This window comes from Lygodium microphyllum, chromosome 24 (genome assembly GCF_053477565.2).
Source record: "Lygodium microphyllum isolate KBCC chromosome 24, Lygodium_microphyllum_v1.1.10, whole genome shotgun sequence".
Classification (NCBI taxonomy): domain Eukaryota; kingdom Viridiplantae; phylum Streptophyta; class Polypodiopsida; order Schizaeales; family Lygodiaceae; genus Lygodium; species Lygodium microphyllum.
In genome coordinates, this window is record NC_141158.1 from 45,298,182 (window position 1) to 45,320,076 (window position 21,895).

Below are 21,895 nucleotides of genomic sequence, written 5' to 3' on the forward strand. Positions count from 1 at the left end.
CAGTTTATGATAGCCATATAATCTCATTAAATAACCTATAATGTCTCGTGAGCATGGTCACACAAGCACAGAAAAATGTTTTGACTTCATTGTGATTTGGTATTTATAGTCATTTTGTAACATCCACTGTATATCAAGGCTAACTCATGAATTTCCATCAGCATCTATAACAACGATTTCATTAATTTCATTAATTTAGACAAGCACTAAGGAACTGTCAGATTGATCAAACTATTACCCAATAGATAAATACAACAGGTATTGATACTAGTTCCTCAAGAAAAATGGGAAAACAGCCACCTTTGTTGCAAGTAAGCTACCAATTGTTCTTCATTTCCCAGTCCATGGTCAACCAAGATGATTGCACTTATATCAAAACCTCGAAGCATTAGACCTTCAAAAGCTGTAATGGTGCTTGATATGCCGCCCAGTTTACCATCCCCAACAAGAAGTCCAGGCAATCTCAATGGCCTGCAGAATCACCTAGAGCGAGGAGAAGCAGGTTAATGCTCCTAAACAAAGTTATTATCTACACACTGCAGCATTCAGCTGCCAAAACTTTAGCAAAAGAATCACCTACCAAAATGTGCAGAAAAAGATTTTATTAACGCAGGTAAATGTGTCCTTTCCCCCTCTTTTGGATCAGGAAAAACTGAAAATGAGAGATTAACAACAGCTGCATATACTATTTCTTTAAAAGGACAGTTGCAAGTTAACTGCATCTTTGAGAATCTTATACCCCTGCTGTCCTCATACCAATTCCTAGTATGTATAGGTGCAGAATCTTCATACCAATTCCTAGTATGTATAGGTGCAGAATCTTTTTTCAACCATTTTTCAGAATGGCATCATCAGAATAGAGGACGAGGCATACATGTGCTAAAATGAGAGATTAAATACAGCTACAAATACTATATCATTAGAAGGACAGTTCAAAGTTGCAACTTGCAAGGCATGCCCATTATGGTCACATGAGATTTGGCAATCTAATAACACTCTAGTGTTGTCAAATGTACATTTATTGGCTGCAATTTGGAAAGCAAAGGCATCGGTTATATGATCCACGCACTCACATGGTTTTTGTAAGTAGGGATGTTATCTTTGTTGAAAATGCAACCTTTTCACGTGACCAATTTGAAATGCCAGTCGCACATAATTCGAGTGATATTTTTGAAGGTCTTCTACCACTTGCTTTGGGATCCAAGCCAGATGTAATTGCCCAAACAGATGTGTTACAGCAAGCTATTGCTACTCCACATGCCCCTGATCAGCAACAAATTGATGGTGGTTTGCCTCCAACAGGGGAATATGCAGTTGAACAAGAAAGGGCTGCTATAAATGCAACAAAAACAGTTCCTAGATGGCTGTTACAAACTCTCCACGAGAATAAAATTGATGCTCCTTTATCTCGATGCAATAGAAGGGCCGCTAGATAGGCAGCACATAATGCAAAGGGCCCACATCTGGATGATAGTACAGAAGTAGAGGCTCCTTTGATGAGCATGTGTTTATGAGCTCATTGTTGGATGATGATAAGCCTACTTCCTTTGATGAAACCTAGCAAGATGCATATTGGTTGCAAGCCATACAAGAAGAGTTGGACTCTGTTGCCACTAACGGTACTTGGAATCTTGTTGAGTTGTTGCTTGGCAAGAAAGCTATCGGCACCAAATGGGTTTTAAACTCGAGGACAAGGCTAATGGCACCATTGACAAATGTAAGGCACGTTTGGTAGCAACAGGCTATATGCTTAGAAGAAAGGCATCAATTATGAGAAGACATTTGCTCCTACATCCTGCATGAGTATTGCAAGGTGTGTTGTTGCTATGGCTACACATTACACTTGGAAAGTGCATCAATTAGACATAAAGACAACATTCTTGAATGGTGACCTTCATGAGGATGTCTATGTCTCACAATCTCTGAGGTTTGTGGTGGAAAGAAAAGAGCACTTGGTTTGCAAGTTTCATAAGGCTCTTTATGGATTGAAGTGGGCTCCTTGTGCATGGTATTCAAAATAATTGATGCCTATTTGGCCACCATTGGGTTCAAAAATAGTCTCAACTGCTTCCAAACTCTACATTCAAAATGAAAGGGAGGGACTTGCTAGTTATCATTCTTTATGTGGATGATATGCTGCTCACCAGACCTAGAGAGGATAAAATTGCAGAATTCAAGGCTGATTTGAAACATGCTTTTGCTTTATCACATATATGGGCTACTTACACTACTATTTAGGGATTCAATTCACATGGTATCATCATGTCACAATCACAATATGTGGACAAGCTTTTGCATAGGTCAAACATGCAAGACTATAAACCTCTAAGCACTTCCATGGAGCCAGGGCTGAAACTGTCCATGCATCATGGTAATGAGATGTCTAATGTTGCAATTTACAGGTAAGTCGTTGGCTATCTTATTTATCTTTGCAACACACGCTTTGTCATACAATTTGCAATACCTCAAGTGAACAGATTTATACACAGCCCACATGCACATTGGCAGGCTGTTAAGCAGATCTTATACTATTTGTAAGGTACTCAAACATATGCATTACTATTTCCCAAGGGGAGACTTGTAACTACATGCTTACAACGATTCAAATTGGGTGGTGACTCAGACACTCAGTAGTATACTAGTGGACAATGTTTATTTCTAGGCCGTTCATGCATTTCATGGCTTAGCAAGAAATAACCTACAATGGCTACCTCATCTTGTGAGGCTAAGTACAAGGCAACTTTCACAACAATAGTTGAATGTGTATGGCTACGTAGATTGTTGGAGATTGATCTATAGATCTCATTGGAGGGTCCTACACTCTTTTTTTCAAACACTCAAAATAGTTTTGCAATAGCACGAAATCCTTTGTTTCATGCTCACACAAAACACATTGAGGTCCACTATCGTTATGTCAAAGAAAGATGTAATGCAAGAGAGATCTTTTTGACGTATGTTCCTACACATAAAAATGTTATAGACTTTCACCAAAGCATTACCACATGAGAAGTTTAAGGCTTTTCTAAAGTCCTTGAACTTACTACCCTTTGGTGATTGATCTTCCTTGTACTTCATCACATTAGCACTGCAAGGGGGTGTTAGAATTTGCCAATTCTCGACAGTGCCCAATAATGTAAGTTATGTAATGTGGTCACTTATTGAAGTGTCAATGTATAGTGTACATCTAGTGTCTTAGGATATTATTGTAGTGACACTAGGCTCTAGAGTAAACAAATCTAGCTCTAGTTAGTAGGTGGAAGTGTGGTTAGGTCAAACTTAGACCTAAACCTTAGTTGTACTTTCATCTTTCATTATAGTTCAACAAGCATAGTCACCAAGGGCTGGGGGACGAAGGAAAATAGGGGAGGAGGGACGAGGAATTGGGATGAGAATGGGGACCTAAAAATTATATATTTTCTAGACATAACTGAAATACTCTATAAAGAGACTAAACAAATACAATAGCCTAACTCAAAAACCTTATAAAAATATCCCATACAAGTTTAAAACAATGCATGAGCCATGAAAGTTGAAACCTAAATGAATAATGACTACCCATAGAGTAGAAGTAATAATTGTCAATGCTAAATGGTGACTCAAAAATGTTGTAGTCCACAATAAACACTGAATAATGAGTACTCGGATTGAAGACAACAAGAAAAAATACAAATTGAAAAATGTAGTAAAAATCAAAACTAAGAAATCATAAATGCCATATGACATAAAGACTAAAGTTCAACAATGACCACAAAATAATGAGTCCTCAAACTGAAGGTTGAAAGAAACAATACAAGTTGAGAAACAATAAAACTAGTAGACTGAAGACTACAAGAAACAATATGAATAGCACAAATCCTATGACACACGTCATTCCCTGCGGTCCATCCCCCCCGTCCTAAGACACGTCCCCTTGTGATGGACCACTGCATGGAGATGCACCCTTTCCAAGACGCATTGGAGACAGATCCCACATTTCAAGATGGGGTCCCTACATTCTAGGCCCATGTCCCCTACATCCCCTGCGACTATGTCAATTAGTAAGTATACTCTCGTTTAGCTCACAAAGTCTATTGTTTACTATCAACTCTCTTATTTCTCTCTCCTCCATAGTTAGTTGCTTTCTCTCACACTCATCCCCTTTCAACAGTGGTAGTGCCACTTCCAAGGCAGTTGAGAGGGGGTCTTTCCCAAGGAGGTAGCACAAATTCTCCACCCCTGGTATCCATGTTCATCAATGGGTAGCCACTAGTGCAATTGGATCCTAGATGTCCCCCTCACTCAAGCGCCTTATGGCATCTCTAATTGGCTCAATCATTATATTTCCCTAGGCTAGTTTCTTAGGTGTCCTAGGTTATCCTTAGAGACCTTAGGCTAGTTAGACTTCATTTCGTCTAGGCATAGCCACAATTTTTCAAGTCTTGTGCCACACACTTCCTTCTTTCATTTACTTCCATTCATAGTTGCCTCCGTACGAGGTACTGTACAATTCGTACAGTATCGTGCGGTACGTATCCATACGAATTCGTACGTGATTTTGCACCTATTTAGGCCACCTCGCTTGGGCGTCCTGTGTCCCGCGTCACGCATTTCCCGCGCCCCCGCTTGTACTCCACCTGCCTGCGTGGCACTTTTTGGGGGGTGAGAAGCCTTGGATACCTCATCCCACCCCCTTTTCCAGCCATGCACTCCCCTCCCCAGCCCTCTTTGGATTCCTTCTAGCTGGCAGCCTTCTATTTGACAATTGACCCCTCTTTGACTGTTTAAACTTTGACCCTTCTCTCATCTACAAAAGGTGCTCCTCTCCTCCATGCTTCCACACCAATTCAGCAAGCACTTACCATTCTCATCTTCCTCTCTTGGATCTTGATTCTTGAATGGACTCCTGATTTCTCATTCTCGAATATCCCCTCTTTCCTGCACCCTATCAAAGCATTTGCCATTCTCAAATCTCATCTCCCATCCCGTCTATCCCACACCCTATCAAAGCATTTGCCATTCTCATCTCCCATCGCCTCTCTCTCACTCTTGCTCTTTCAACTTTACCCCAACCCTCCGGCCTCTCAAGTTTCCCTCCCTTTCAACTTTCAAGTTTCAAGACTCTCTCTCTCTCTCTCTCTCTCTCTCTCTCTCTCTCTCTCTCAGAGTTAGTTTCCTTTCTTATTTTGCTTTGTGCTACATACATATTTTGCCCAAATAGTTGTACCATCATACACATGATTGTAACTCATGGTCTCATAGGTCATTTTGGCCTTTTGTAGACGTTAATATTTCATTTCATCTGTGTGTGTGTGTGTGGCCAGCGTGGTCAGCTCTCAACCTGCACCGTGTGCAACCGGTAGTATTCAGACTCCAATGATTAGTGTGCGAAAATTCAGCTTCATGAGAGTGTGCTCAACCTGCATGAAAACAGGGCAATGTGTGCAGACTGTAGTGTGCTCACCGCTAAGTACTCAGCCCTATCCTCTCTCTCTCTCTCTCTCTCTCTCTCTCTCTCTCTCTCTCTCTCTCTCTCTCTCTCTCTCTCTCTCCGGATGTGACGACTGTTGGATGTGAGAACGTAGCCACTGACTCTACACGTGACGACTGCTGGATGCGAGAACGTAGCCATTGACTCTGCACATGACGACTAACTCTGGAGACGCCCGTCTGCCTACACACTGTTGCAGGTGCCTAGGGGCAAATGTTACAGTGCTGATGACTAGCGGGGCAGTGGACACCTCTCTGGCGTGAAGCAGACCTATCGTGATCAAGGGCACGTCTCTGCGCAGAGAAACAGTCACGTCTCTGCATAAGGAGACTCCGGCTGCCTTGGAAGTCGATGTGCATTGGATGCTGTCTAAGAAGGGTCTGTAGGGTCAATGCAAGCACACTGAGTGGCTGTCCTAAACTACGAGATGGTAGAGACTACTGACAAAGAAACCAGTGGACATGAGACCGAACTTGATACACAACCAATCGGGCCAACCACAGGAGGAACTGCATCAGAAGGGCGGTACAAGACCCCCACTAAGGACGAAAAGTTCTACTATAGACAAAACAAGAGAGCTCGTGAAAATGCCACTTCCACAAGTGCCAAGTGATGGACAAAGATGCAAAGGCCGACTGCAACAAATGGTTTGGATGACATGAAAGCCCTCATAAGAGCTGAGATTGCAACAATATGTATGCCAATGTTTGACAAGGTGACAAGTGACATGAATGCGATGCATGAAACATGGGGAAAGGAATTGAATGCTAAAATGGATGCAAACCTGAAAGCGTGCATGGGGATGTGTGGCAATATGCAGCAAAAAGTCATGAATGATATGGGCACAAAGCAAAAAGACGTATATGAAAATTTGCAGGAGACATTCAGGGAAGAACTAAGTGATGCTGTAGAAGCAAATAGGAAATCATGCTCTAATGGCTGGGATGATGCAAAATACAAAGAAATCAAGGTTGACTTGCAAATGGATATGATAGATAACTTGAACAAGGTAAGGGATGCTTGGAAAGCAGATATGGATACATTGAAATCCAATACAAATGCACGCATATAGCAGCCAAGGACATGGAGATTTACCGAACTCAAAAGGCAATTAGAGTCATGTAAGAATGAATTAGAGACATACAAGTCAATGATGGATGCACAAACAACAATGCCAGATGCACCAGAATTAAAGAAAGAGGTGGAAAGTTTGAAAAAAGACATGCACACATGGGTGAATGTGGTAGAGGGAGCTCAAAAGAAAGTAGAAAATGTTCAGCAAACAATGAATGAAAATGCACAATGGATCGAGGTAGTCAGAAGAAACAAAGGGATGCCTCAAAACAAAGTAGAAATGATGAATGCAACACTAGAGGAGGAAGCAAAGAGGAAACTCCGTGCATTGCATGTACGTGTGGTGGGGTGGACTAAAAAAGGAAACCCCCAAGAGGACGCTAAAACACTTTGTGCCAAGATGGGTGCAAATGAGACATGCATTATGAATGCTTAGAGGATAGGTGATCCAAATGGCCAAGGAGGTCAGATCCTCATGCTGAAATTTGGGGATATGGATAGCAAAATGGCCTTCTTATCAAAAAGAAAGGCTTTGAAGGGTGAAAAGATTTACCTCAATGAGGATCTCACACCTGCACAGCTAGAGCACAGAAGGGCTTGCATGTCAAAAGTGCTAGAGGCACATAAAGAAGGCAAGTATGTTGTGTATAGAGATGGTAGAGTAATCATAGTAGAACGGAGGTCACAATGACGATACAAGGCCTATGAGACGCTAAAGTATAGTAACTGGGAACAGCCGTCCCGAGGCCCTGGAATGCGGAAACGCCATCCCGAATGGATGGGCCAAATGGGGACGCAAAAATGGGATGGGGGCATCCCCTGTCCCATCCCCAACAGCCGTCCCCCCTATCCCCTTGTCACGTCCCCTGTTAGGGGACGTTTTTGACAGTCTTTTTTTTTGGGTGGGTTGTGGGAATGGGTGTCTTTTAGGGGGTGGTTTTTTTGCATGTTCTTTCGTAGTATACATTCACCCACACACACCGTAACATGGGACCAGTTTTAGGGTTAGGGATGGGAATAGGGACGGGCCCACGGCGACAAGAATAATAAATTGCCATCCCCTCTTACCATGAGAGGGGGCTCTAACATGGGGATGGGATTGGGACGAGAAGCTACAAAATGGGCACCCCTTATTACTATGCCCACACATCCATCCACCACATCATATGCATACATTTTCAAATGCTATTTATGTATGTTGTTCCCTCCCACCCCCCGCCCCTATTCCTTGCTTTTAGCCGTCCCTCGTCCCCGACCCTGACCCCGTCCCCGTTCCCTGTTCCATGTTACTATGCGCTAAAGATGTCCCTTTGGAATTGTAATGGTTCAATGAGACTCGATGCAGGTTATTTTGAGGACACCTTTCATGGGATAGATATGGCTATGTATACAGAGACACATCGGTGTACGAATTCTAGATTACCAGATGTTGTGGGATACAAATGGGAGAGCGTATACAGACCTCAACCCCATAGACCAGGAGGAACCAGGGGGTTAGGAGGGGTGGCTATTCTTTATCATGAGAGCCTCCAAGACCTACCTCTTCAACATTTGCTATTGGGGAGGGATCACCATTTGAACTACTACATGAAGATATTACGAGATATGCAAGTATTGGGGACATACTACTAGTGGGAGACTTTAATGCTCGAACAGGAAATGAGCAATCTACCTTTTATGATACTGAACATTAAATGTTTAAGGAATTGGCTTTGGATGAACTAGGGCTTGCCAGGACATCTCAAGATAAGGCGTTGACAGCATATAGATCCCATCTGCTAGCTTTGGGAAGTGCTCATGGACTGGCTATATTCAATGGCCTATTAAGATGGCCGGGAGTGGATACTTTCACTTGTTGGAATAGCAAAAAAGGGGCCAGTGTGGACTATGTGATGGGCTCGCCAACGTTAATTCTAGAAATCGAGGATTTCAAGATATCTGATAAGCCGATCAGTATAGCTGCTAACCGTGAGATCTTAAAATTTACTCTAGCATGTAGTCAGAGACAAGAAACATGCACACAGTCACACGCATTCCCGCATTATGAATTTCTAGAGCAAACGTCGCACATCTATAATGATGCAATACGAGATGGCTTAAGTCGGCTAGACTAACATGAACCATTGGAAGAAGCCACTAGATCTCTAGCGAAGGGTTTACATGCTGCAATCTCAAAGGCATTCCCATATAAGATGGACCCTACTGCAATACGCAATGGTACTGCCCCTCAAAATGCTTGGTATGATGATGAGTGCAAACAGACTAGGACCCGGCCTATAAAGGGATATTACACTAGGGACATGCACACATAAGCAGGCACAAAATGTCTTGCGTCGTCTTGTGCGAAAAAAGAAGAGAGATTATTTAGCCCAAACTAGAGTCAAAGATGTATCAACTCTTTCTGAGCAAGGACAGCAAGAGGGCATGGAGAAAATTTCACGGGAGACAACCCCCAATCCAGTTGACATCACCTATGGTTTGGCATGAACATGCTAAGGCACTATACGATGTTCCATCACAAGAGCAAATACCCTGTCCATCAAACTCTAGGCCAACACAGTGCGGTTTCTTTACCGAAAAGATGGTGAGACATGCCATTTGGAGGTTGAAGAATGGGAGAGCACATGATCAAGATGGCCTTGTGGCAGAGCATTTTGCACATGCATGTTATGCACTGGCCCCTATCTTGGCAAATCTCTTCAATAGAGCCATATGTGAGGGGTTTCTAGTAAGCTGATGTGACTACACAATAGTGCCGATTCTTAAGAGTGGAGATCCATTCGTCACTAACAACTACCGCACTATTATGATTGGCCATATGCTAGCAAAGATATACGCCTCTATTGTGGAGCATGAGTTGAGTTGGTGGGCTGCAACAAAGAGAATACGATAACAGGACAAGCCGGTTTCCACCAGGGATACAATACGCTAGACCATATATTCACGCTAAGGGCCTTGATTGAGGAAGAACGATCACGAAGGCAAATAATCTACTGTTGTTTTGCGGACCTCCGCAAAGCCTTTGATGCTATGCCACGTGCAAGGCTCATGCAAAGGTTGCGAGCCATTGGGGTCCTAGAGGATATGCAGTGGTGTATTTATGCATTGTATGAAACTGTGAGATAGGGAGAGTACGAGTGCCTGGAGACACAATAGACTCAATCTCTAGTATGGTGGGCGTAAAGCAAGGATGTCCCCTCTCTCCTTTGCTGTTTGGACTGTACATTGACGAGATCTCCGATTATATTTAGAGATGGGGTGGTATGGGAGTCAACTTGGCTGGGGTACTGATACCAATTTTGTTATATGCTGATGATATGGTGCTTATCTCCAATTCACCAGAGGGACTACAACGGCATCTGGATGCATTGCATGTGTTTTGTGAAGAGAAAGGTCTCAAGGTTAATCTCGAAAAAAATACTAAAATCATGGTCTTTAACACCTTAGCAGCTTGGGTGACACGCTCAGAGCATTACTTTATGTATGACGGCTAGCCTAGGAAATGTTAGACAATATGTATACCTTGGGGTCACTTTCAAGGGGCCACAGTTTTCATGGAAAGAGACTTCAGAGGCTAGGCTTGCACGGGCATATGCAGCTTTGGGTGCTCTAGAGCGGCAGTGTGCACACATACAGTTTCAAGAGCCTCGTACCAAATTGTGGCTTTTTGACACTTTAGTTAAGCCCATACTGCTCTATGAGGCAGCCATTTAGGGCCCAAGCCTTTATCGCTCTGAGAGGCGACAACAAGTGATCGCGCACCGCGACAGGACAGGGGGCAGCAGGTTTTCTCTTCCGCCTCAAGAGAGGCGACGGTAGGAAAGGAGGGCTCACTAGCCGAGCTGATGTTTTACCCCCCTTTTGAAGCTGTTGGTGCCATCAGATTTGTTATCAGAGCTACGAATCAGAAGATACATTTCAGCTGATTTTCTCTCTTTCTACAGCATTCTCTCATAACCTCCAGTCTATGCTCAAGTATTCTCAGCAATTCTCAACCATGGGTAGCAAAGTACAGCCAAATTTGGTGGACAGCAGAGAGTTTAATGCTGTAAACCCTAAATTACAGCAATAATTAGGGTTTAGCAGCCACCTTGGGACCCGTGCCATCAGTCAAAGGCATTGTACACTGAAATCAGCACCGGAAATTCGTGGAATTGTAAGGATTTCAGATGCCAGCCCATCTATTGTGAATTTGGGGCAGCATTTGACCAGTTGGGGTTCCATTAAAGCAAGTCCTGGGTGAAAATCAAGGGGCAATTTGCCCGAATGCTTTGCTGATTATTGGAACAGCAAGGGGCTTTTGAATCAGCCAAGGAGATTGTGAAATCTCCGCTTGTAATTTATCCATCAGCAATTGAAATTAAAGAAATACAGAAAGGGGCACCAATTTTGGGGCCAACAGGGTGTCCACTGTCCAAGTTTATGAAGGTAAAGTGAGCATTTCAGTTTATGTTCATTTGCTAATTGCTGTAATTAAGTGCTTAATCAGGTTAAACCAACCTATCCGAGAAGGAAGGCTGATTTCATGCAAGTATTGCAGGAAACGCTATACAAGTGGTGCAACTCGGCTTCTCCAACATCCTAGACGGGGGAGCAAGTTGCTCCATGCAAGGAGATCCCTCAAAACATTGCAGAGGAGATTCTCGCCAAGATGAGAGGGGGATCCACAAGAGGAGGAGGAAGTGGCCTATCGGCACCAACTCCTATGCCTACTAACGAGCAAGCATCCAATGTGGGCATATCTTCAACCGATGCAGGAGAGGCCTCTATCATTGGTGGTGGGGGATCCACATCCGCATCTGGCTCCAATAAAGGACAAAGAGTGGAGGCTCATGCGATGCCGGAGAGACAATCCTCTCTCTCTCAAGCTCCCGGTCATATGCGTGGATCGATTGCCTTTCTTAGAGAAAGACGACGACTTGTGGACATTGAAATTGCACACGTGCAATCTTGCATTCAATGTCCTAAAGCAAGAGCAATGGAAGAAGATGATAAAAGCCATTGCCAATGTGGGTCCATGTGAAGGATGGACCGGTGTTACATACAATGACATGAGGACGAAAAAGATTGATGAAGAAAAGGAGAGGATTGTTAGAGCCCTTGATCCTATTTGGGTCGCATGGATAAAATATGGTTGCTCCATTCTCACCGACGGATGGAGTGATCGTAAGAAACGTGGCATCATCAACATACTCGTCTCCTGTCCACTCGGCACTTACTTTTTGCACGCCATAGATACCGGTAAGAGGGGGAGAAAAATAATGGGCGCATTCATCTACTGCCACATTCGACAAGCTATCATTGAGGTATACATTGCAATTTGCCTTTTAAATTTGTTTCACTTTCTTTCATTATGATAATATCATGATTCATAATTGAAATTTAATTTATGGATAACTATCTATCTCCCTATTCTAATAATTAATTTCTCTCTAGTATCTATGATCTATCTCGATTCTCTCTTCCCCCTCGAGCAGCATGGCCCCCAACCCTCGGGCCCCATCTCTCTTCATTCTTGAATCTTGAAAGTTTAAAGTTGAAACTTGAAACTTGAAAGGCTCAAGTTTCAACTCTCTCTAGACTCTTTCTCTCTCTGACCTCCAATTTCCAAGTATTGTTAGTAATAAGTATACTTACTTGTAATTTGTAAATTGCGGTTGTAGATAGGCCCCTCAAATATGGTGCAAGTTGTAACCGACAATGCATCGAATTGTCGGTGCATGCGTCGTTTGCTTGAGTCCGAGTTCCCTACGATTGTGTGGACTCCATGTGCAAGTCATTGTTTGGACTTGCTCATGGAGGACATTGGGAAGCTCAAGTGGGTAAAGAGGATGGTCCGCAAAGCTACATCAATTGTCACATTCTTCACGGTAAAGGTAAAGGTGCTTGCAATGTATCGTGAGCATAGCATACTAGAGTTAAAGAAGCCTTCTTCAACTCGCTTTGCTTACATATGGTTATTGCTGGAGCGCCTTTATGAGGTGCGGTCCACGCCTTGTGCCAGACAATGGTGTCCACTTTATGGAATGAGTGGGATGAGCATGAGATAGAGGAGGCCAAAGCCATGCAGCGCTTATGCCTTAATGAGCAGTTTTGGTAAAAAGTTTGTGCCATTGTCATTGTTGTGACTCCCTTTTATAGGGTGTTACATATGAGTGATTATGAGGGGTCCATGGACCTTCTCATTCACTTCTTTAGAGCGGCATTGGTGGAGGCACGTACTTGTACTGTGATCACAGAGACAGCGTGCACATGTTTTAGAGATAGCAAAGAGGAGATGGGCATGGATGCATAAGCCCATCCATGATTTTGCCGCATTGGTATATCCGGCCTATAAGTCACCGGCGGTCATGGATGATAGAGTTCCATTCGGACCAGCTTGCTTATTTGACTCGTGTGGTCCCTGTGGATGACCACAATGCAGCGCTGGAGTAGCTAGGATGCTACGCAGATCACAGAGGACATATGTCTTTTGCTTCTCCCACTTGTTGGAGGAGAGAGTCACTTGCGAAGCCTTTATTTTGGTGGCAAAACTTTGGATACGCACTGGAGAGCCTTCAGCCCCCCTTAGCCATGAGGGTTCTTGCCCAGGATTGCTCTTTGGGTGCATGTGAGAGAAACTGGAATGTCTATTCTCTCATTCACACAAAGATTCGCAATCGACTTAGCACACGACAATTAGAGCGGCTAGTTTATTGCACCACTAACTTATGCATGATGAGAGCTATGATGACAATGGGTAGTCTGAAGCAGGTAAAGTTCAAACACTTAACCATAACATTTAAAATTTAAAATTTGTTGTTTTAACTTTTGAACTTTGAACTTTGAAGTTTATACTTTACAATTTAGACTTTAGCATTTACAATGATTAATCTTACGTACATCACTGCATTGTGTAGGTGAATGTTGATACATTCAAGTTGACGGGCGACACTCTTCCGAGTATACATAAGGAGGTGGATAAGGAGGAGATGATTTTTGCAAAGCTCTATAGAGAGCTTATAGCAACAGATACTCGTGACACTCGCAGCCAACGTGCTCATGGGCGAGGAGTTCGAGTAGGTGGTAGCAGGGGCATGGTCATTCGACGCCCTCCATCATTGAGGAGGGATGGTTCGAGTGGCTTGCAGACATATGTAAGGCAAGGCTCTAGTAGCTCACATCCTGTCCTCATGATGACATCCCCCCCTTGCTTACACAACCATCACCTAGGGAGCCATCATTTGAAGAAGATGGTAACCTCATCAATGAGGATGAGTATGAGTGTGTCTCATCATCAAATACCAAGTGGCAAGGAGTCATCTTCAAACTCTCTTGATGAGAACTCAGATGGTTCTGATGATGATGATGATGATGATGATGATAGTGATGCCTCATCATAGATTCATATGACATAGGTCCCTCTTTTTTATTGTATCGGATATACTAGACTGTAGTTGTATCACATGTTTTGCACAGCCCGTGCGACCGCGATGGTCACTCTATGTATTCATCTTATTCTGTAATGAAATGGCTATTTCCACTTTAAACATGTATTCTATGATCTATCATTTGATGATTTATGGTTTTTGTTATTTAAAAAATCACCTTAATTTTTTTTCGTACTAATATCATACCGTACCTTATAAAATCATAAGGTACTATTTAGTACCGTATTTTATCATGCCGTACCGTATCATACCTTTCGTATCTGACAACTATGCTTCCATTGCATCTAGTATTTACTTAGCTGTCTTTTTTATTTAACTCAACAATCAAAGAATCTCAATATGAAACATCTAGTACAGTTTATAGGTTTCTTTCTTGATCCTTTTATGCTGTATTTTGTATTTCAGTTAGGACTAATATTATAGGTGTGTTACCAGTTCTGCCTCAGTTAAAGGTTTGGTTTTTTTATTATTGCCTCTTCTACCAAATGCCATTGGACTTTGGAAAGCATCATATTGAAGCAAGTGAAGAGAACGGAACCCCAGCATTAAGCACATGTCACCATGAACCCTAAATCTTCGTATTACCATGCCGAAAAACCCGATCCTCAAAAAAAGTATGGACTCTAATAGTCTAGGGTTGCTGGCCAGTGCACATTGCCTAAAAAAGAGACCAACGAAAGGCTACCATATAGGACTCAACATCCAAAACAGCCCCACCACCCATTGATTTCAGGGTGAAAACATGAGCCCAAGATATCCATGATATGCCAGTATGCACAAAATCTTTCTTCCACAGCATAAAGTGAAAGTGAGGTGAGATCCTTCAAGGCAACATTAGTCAAGCAGTAATGGCAAAAAGTGAGTGAACATGGAACCATGATGATCTGTGACACTTTTAGGCACACACGAAATGCCCAAGCTTGAGATTTCCAATAAATAAACTTGGCTTCCAATTATTGTAATATCCATTTCAAAAAGAGTCTTGGTTGTATATCCACACACAAGGGATAACCAAGATTCTTGACAATGTATCCTTGCTAAACAACTACACCATGCCACCCCAATTCAAGCTAGTACAAGCAATAAGGGAGAGTTTGGCAGCCTCGTAGTTACCAGGAACGGGGAACGGGAACCCCTGGAAATGGGGGGAACGCCCAAAGTTAGGGAACAGAAACGGAGGGAACGGCATATATATATATATATATGTACACACACACACACACATATATATATAGAGAGAGAGAGAGAATCAACACTTAAGTCTTAGAATCTAGAGAGAGATCATATCAACCATAATTCGTGAAATTAGAGACATAATAATCAAGTTTCAACAATAATAAAGATTCAAAACATTGTAGTCAGAAATGGATTGTCACATTTATGATTCAACATTGTAATCAACAATGTTGCATAAGTCCAACAAGTGTGCATTGCAAAGATACAAAATATGCACTAAACTTTAAAGTCTAAAGATCCTAGTTACAAGAGCCCCAATTTCCAAGTCAATACTCTAAAGTTCCAAAAGGCTAACTGCTAAGGCTTAACTGCTCTGATTCATGGAAGATGGCTCCACTATGCTTGAATGCTCATCCTGCTGAACAACATCCTCGCCATCACCTTCACCATCACCATCACCATCATCATCATCATCGTCATCTTTTTCCCAATGTATAAAAGAATAAGCCTTTGCAAGTGATGTACGAGCTAGCAAGCGAAGATTGAAGCTTACATAAACTAGGTCATTTGTCTTCACTGTACTAAGACGATTTCTCTTCTTTGAGTGAATGTGATTGAATGAGCTTCATAGTTGCTCTAAACAATAAGAGCTAATTGTTTGGCTAAAAATACGAATAGCCAAACTCTGCAACTCTAGAGCTTCTACCCGTAGTCCTCCCACCATAAAGCAGCCCCAATATTTGTCATGTCCTCTAGTGAATCCTCTGTACCACACATCCCTAATGTTTGCCGGTACACAGAGCTAATTTTTAATTTTGTGTTGCATTCCACGACTAAGATAAAGCCTGGCAAGCAATGTGTTCCAAACCTTGACCACCTCAAGGTCTCTTTCTTCCATCTTTCCTTGAAACTCAGGATCAAGCACATATGTTGCACCATGCATAGAGGAGTCATACTCATTCCATCTGCTGATGCATAACTCCTTGATCTGCTCATACCTGTTTGCATTTGGTTCCAAACTCTCCAACCTCTCAATCATGCGATCCATACCTTCATAGATCTTTCCAATGCATGGATCCATGCCATCTGGAAGCCTCAACATGTGCATAATAGGATCAACCATTTGGTTGGTGCGATTCACCTCATCCCAAAAGTCTCTATCAGAGACATATGCATTGCATAACACAACAGTAGCAGTGGCAGCCCCAGTCCAATTTTCATACTCATCACTAGCAAATAGCTCCCTAATTACACCTTTGCAATAGTGCAATCGACCAAGCATAAGAAAGTTATATGCAAATTGTGTATCGGAGTATTTGAGAAGTTCTTTGTCACTTCTCTTGCGAAACTCAGCATGCAAGTGCTGATGATTACATATAAATATGATAATCTTGTTGCCTTTCGCAACAAGAGATGCAATCCATGGCAAGTCCCCAATATCCTTCAACAAGTTATTCAAGCAATGCGCCATGCATGGACTAAAGGTGATATGTGGATACATTGCCATTAAAATGTTTCCTGCTGCCCTGTTTGTAGGTTCACCATCTGCCACAAACTGCACTGTATTTTCTGCCCCAACAACCTACACTGCCTTGCACCACTCGGATGCCAATACATCTGCACTCTTTCCAATCTCTGAAGCATCATGACTACCAATAAAGTATACATCTCCACGAGAATATGCGACAACGCCATGTATGGACCTATGGCATGTGTCACTCCATCCATCTGCTATCAACGTCACTCCATTTCTTGCCCATTGATTGCGAATATTTGCTGTTGCAATCTCTATGGCTGCTTTCTCCTTCTGAAGCAATGTAGTCCTAATAGTTTCTAATGAAGGGGACTTATATGTGAGTCCATACTCTGCAATCTTTGTCACCATATTTAAAAAATAAGGTGACCTGGCTGATTTCAATGCAATATGGTCATGGTTAAAAAAGCGTGTCACTGCTGCATCTGTTTCCTCTTTTTTCTTTGGTTCCCATGAAGTGTGCAATGAACTCTGTCTAACGCCACGACCTACTGCCACTGATGGCCCACGAGAAGGCTGCATAGCCACTAATCCTGGTGGTCTTCTACATGAAGCACCATGCCCTCCTGGCCTTGGAGTCCATGTTGTTGGATCCACTGCTATATTTGGAGACCTCTTGGCATGTGAATTCCCCATAGAAGTGGGTATGCGGTCAAGTAACTCCTGCCTTTTCTCAATTGATACATTGGTGCAAAAATGCACCTCTTTCCCCTCCTCGTGTAGAAGATGGGCTCTCACTTTATCAGCCCCACTAGTGCGACCATAAGAGCAAAGTTTACATTTCCAAGGGCGAGCCTCTCAATGGCACCCCTGCATCTTACCTCATCCCACCATAACCAAGTAGTGCTTCGACTTTGTCCAGTTGTTGATGAAGTACCTACTGAGGATGATGAAGATCCCATAGATGTCAATGCTGCCATCTATATAAAAATGACAAATAATCAGTAAAGTTCAATAAAATTGCAGAAATTTGCAGCCAAATTTTCAACATGCGTGTGTTAAATGTTTGCTAAAAATGCCAGAACTTTGGTGCTACTTCAGCCTGCATTCCTTTTACTGAAAATGCCACAAATTTGAGGCATTCTAGCCTGCATTCCCTTGCTGAAAATTCCCCAAAATTGGGCGTATTTTCAGCTCCCAAATTTGGGGCAATAATTGACTCAAAATGCCCCAAATTAGGGGCATTCCAGCCTGCATTCCCTTGCTGAAAATGCCCCAAAATTCGGTGCATTTTAAGCTCCCAAATTTGGACCAATGACTGATTTAAAATGCCAAATTTAAGTCCCAAATTCCAATCCTTGAGAAAGGCCCAAATTTTGGGGCAACTACCAACAACTAAAGTCTGATCCAAAATGGCCCAAATTTGGGGAAGAATCAAGATAATGACCCTCAAGACCTCACCTGATTGCGAGCAGGAGTCACGCCAAGCAAGAGAGGCGGGCCAAGCAGGCGGGTCCCGAGAGCATGTGGGAGTAGGTAGTGGGGACAGGCGGGTCAGGCGAGAGCAGCGGGAGAGGCGTGAGCAAGCGGGACAGTCGGCAGGAGTAGGCGGGAGCAACGCAGAACAGGCAGGAGCACCAGCGCGACTCGCGAGCAATAGGTGAGATAGTCGACGGGAGCGCAGTCGGCGGGAAACGGGCCAAGGAGTCGGCTGGAGCGCAACAGGCAACGGGCGGGAAACAGGCTTACAAAAATGAAAGTTAAAAAATAAAAATTAAAAAAATGTCTTGTGCTGGAACAGCCATTCCAAACAAGGAACGGCCTTGGAAAGGATAGGAACGGCCCGAAACGAGAGGGAATGGGTCACGGAACGAGCTGAAATGTTCCATCAACATTTCATGGGCTCAAACCTCTCGGAATGCATTAATCCGTTCCTATGTGCCGAAACGGGCGTTCCCTGTCTCTATGGGCAGCATTGATACAGAGACCTAACACATGTCCAAACAATTCCCAAACATCTAAAGCTTTGCAAAGATTAGAGGCATCTACTTTGAGAACTATAAATGTATCATCTACCAATGCCTCATCAACAAAATGTTGTTGCAAAGGGAGAAGTAAGCCAGCTAGTTGTGCCATATCCAAAAGATGTGATAACAATGATAAAATGGTGTGAAAGCAAAGAAGAGAGAACTCAGAGGACAGACCTATCTAATTGAGCACACAAGGAAAAAGGGCTCAATGACTCCACCGTTTAGCATAACACAAGAAGTAGCACCCATATTAATGATCTCTCTCTCTCTCTCTCTCTCTCTCTCTCTCTCTCTCTATATATATATATATATATATATATATATATATATATATATATATATATATATATATATATATATATAAAAGACACAAAATACACACACACATACATATGGCATACATACATACATGTATATGCATGCATGCATATGTGTGTGCACAAATACAGTGAGGTCCTGAGGAGTCCACCTATAAGAAATCATCTATATAACATGCATTCAAAAGATATTAAGAAATACCATTTCTTTACATACTATAAGGCCTTACAATGACCCATTTTACTTTACTAAACTTACAAAATCCTTTTTGTAAATATAATCCTATAAATTTTACTAAATACAACGCATATATATGTATAAAGCATGTAACATATACATACATGTATATGTATGCATGTGTGTGTGCACAAATACACACATGCATATGAATAAAGCATGTAACTATTGCATTGTGTATTGATCTTTATGCAACTCCCAATGAAAAAGGGTGATCTCAAGTCGCATTCCAAAGTTTTTGAAAAAAACCATGTTTTTGTTTCGGGTTCCAAGGTTAGGGCTATGCAAGTTCAAACAAAAAAAAGGGTAATCCTTAATCACATTTAAAGGTTTTTGAAACAGTTCAGACTCGTTACATAAATACAGATATACACCTAACTATATAAGCTTATACGTATGTGTATATGCATACACATATAAATGTATGTGTATATGCATACACATATAAATGTATGTGTATCCATCACCCTCTAACAAGAGGAGAAGCGGTGGACTGGAATTAGGCCGCTAGAACTGAATCCAAGCACTTTCATATAGTAAGTGTAACCAAGTTCCTCCTCTCCATCTCACCATTAGTCCAATTAAAGTACACTGCAAACAAATGTATACATTGATTGGACGCCCACGTTTCTTGTTAATAGAAAGCTTCTTTGACATCTGGAAAAGTCACACTTGATTGCAAAATGATTTGACATCGTATCAAGTGCCAACACAGCATGTTTTAAACTTTATCTCTAGCAAGTCAGAACTAGTTGATTGGAATTAGAAAGTATTAAGCTGGTACATCGCACCTATAGAGGTCACATTGAAGGGTCCCTGATGGTGCTGGACTGGCAACACCACCTGCAGTCTCGACGAGCGCCCACTTTTGTGTGGTACCTGATGATGCATCGGTTGCTTTGGGAAACTCGCTAAGTATGGTAGCCAAAGTTTGCAAAATAGTCAGATCAGAAACTGAGAAATTCTCCTCGCGTGCCGCCAGATGAGGTGATACCGCACGAAACCAGCTCCACAGAGTCGCAGCAACGAAAACTGAGGCTGCAGTGGAATGCTTGGGAGATTCACCAAATACTGGCGCTCTTGCGACGGTATGCAGCAGGCCAGTATCCCTTTCATTAGCTTCCAACACCATTTCCGCGTACCTGAAGGGACCATGCAAGCTAATCAGCTTGTTTAAATGAGGCGGGAGCTCAGAATGTTGCCGATCGATGGCTGCTGCTACCGCGGGCGACACGTGTTGGATGCAGTTGGACAGATGCACCTTCTTAAATCCGGCACAGGCACTGCTGCTACTCGCGGAGAGGACCCGGCCAACCTTACGGAAGACGGAACCGGAGTCTGAGTCCCGCGGGAATCCAGTCTGCACGGGCTTCAAGTAGAGCACGCTGGACCCCTTGCTGAGGAGAGAGGCAGCCATGCCTGCGGAAACTAGGGTTTTTCCGACGTCCGTGTTGGATCCCCATACGGTGAAGGCGGGGTAGGACAAGTCCAGAGAAGGAAGGTCGCTTGTCGCGGGACTGCTGAAGGGACGCCGGAGTAGCAACCAGTGCCGCCATGACTGCTGTACAGCTGAGCTTGATCGCGTCCACAGTAGTTGAGACGCCATGGCTGCGCTCCTTCGTAAGCTAACCATCGTATTAGCATATATGAGTTTTATATCTTTTATATATATATGTATATATGAAAATGAGTACTACATTATTATTACAGCTTATACATAGAATATAGATATAAGCTCTAATAATAATGTACTGTAAATATAATACTCATTTTCAAATCTACCAATGTAATCAAATGTGACAAAAGAAAAACCCAAGCCCACATGGCATGCATTGGGTGCATTCTAAACTTTTTTTTAAAAAAATATTTGCTTTTTTCTACTTTCTTAAATAATTCATCTTTCTCTCTCTTCAACCACTTATGAAATATTTATTCCTTTAAATCCGCAACCTATGGCATGTGCCTTTGGGTCTCTCTCTCTCTCTCTCTCTCTCTCTCTCTCTCTCTCTCTCTCTCTCTCTCTCTCTCTCCAATGTCGACCCACAATTGAGAGTCAAACTCTCTAGATCTTCTTTCAATAATTGCTTTTTTACAAGTAAAGCTCAAGTTACTTATTTAAACACACATGTACTCTTAGACTTCAGCATTAGTGCGCACCCATACATCTAGACTACCACATGCACCCATCAAATATAAAGGCACTTATATCAAACTACACATACACACATGCACTTTTTGAAACCAACATTAATATGCCCTAATTACGTTTCTTAAATGCTAAACCTATAGCACACACATATACCTAAACTCCCACATGCATCCCATCCCATAAAACATAAAGCCACTTATACAACACATACTTTTATGCAACCACATAAATGCAAATGCACAATCAAAACTTAATTCCTAACATCCACACAAGCTTACAAACATGCAAATCTAATGCTTTTTAATTCTATGTATTAGTCATGAAAGGTAGAGCTCAAGTGGAAGCACACAATCATCATCCAATTCACTCTACACTACATTTATCTCTTCAATCGTCATGTTGGACTTACTCTAAAAACAATGGTACAATCATCAAACTTTGCATTATCCAGCACTTTCCCCTTGCCTTTCTCATTGCACCTATCATTATGTCTTTTATGGCATTGCGGCCCTAATATGACCCTACTGCCCACAATAATAA

General features: G+C 42.4%; 1 protein-coding gene across 3 annotated transcripts in view; it reads right to left on the reverse strand.

Moving 5' to 3' along the window:
* BIO1 (adenosylmethionine-8-amino-7-oxononanoate transaminase) overlaps nt 1-20,835 on the reverse strand; it is a 143,292-nt gene extending 122,457 nt beyond the window's left edge. For 2 of the 3 annotated variants that reach the window (XR_015688319.1, XM_087665116.1), the window contains exons 1-2: nt 19,998-20,835; nt 301-471 (exon numbers count right to left, since the gene is read on the reverse strand). Coding sequence is in view for 2 of the 3 variants with exons in the window: in XM_087665116.1 (XP_087521242.1) it covers nt 301-471; nt 19,998-20,812 (986 nt within the window). In the remaining variant the exon portion in view is untranslated. Of the gene's footprint in view, nt 1-300; nt 484-19,997 lie in introns of all 3 variants that reach the window. The other variant, XM_087665117.1, reaches the window with a different exon arrangement.
* Between the last annotated feature and the right edge of the window lie 1,060 nt (nt 20,836-21,895).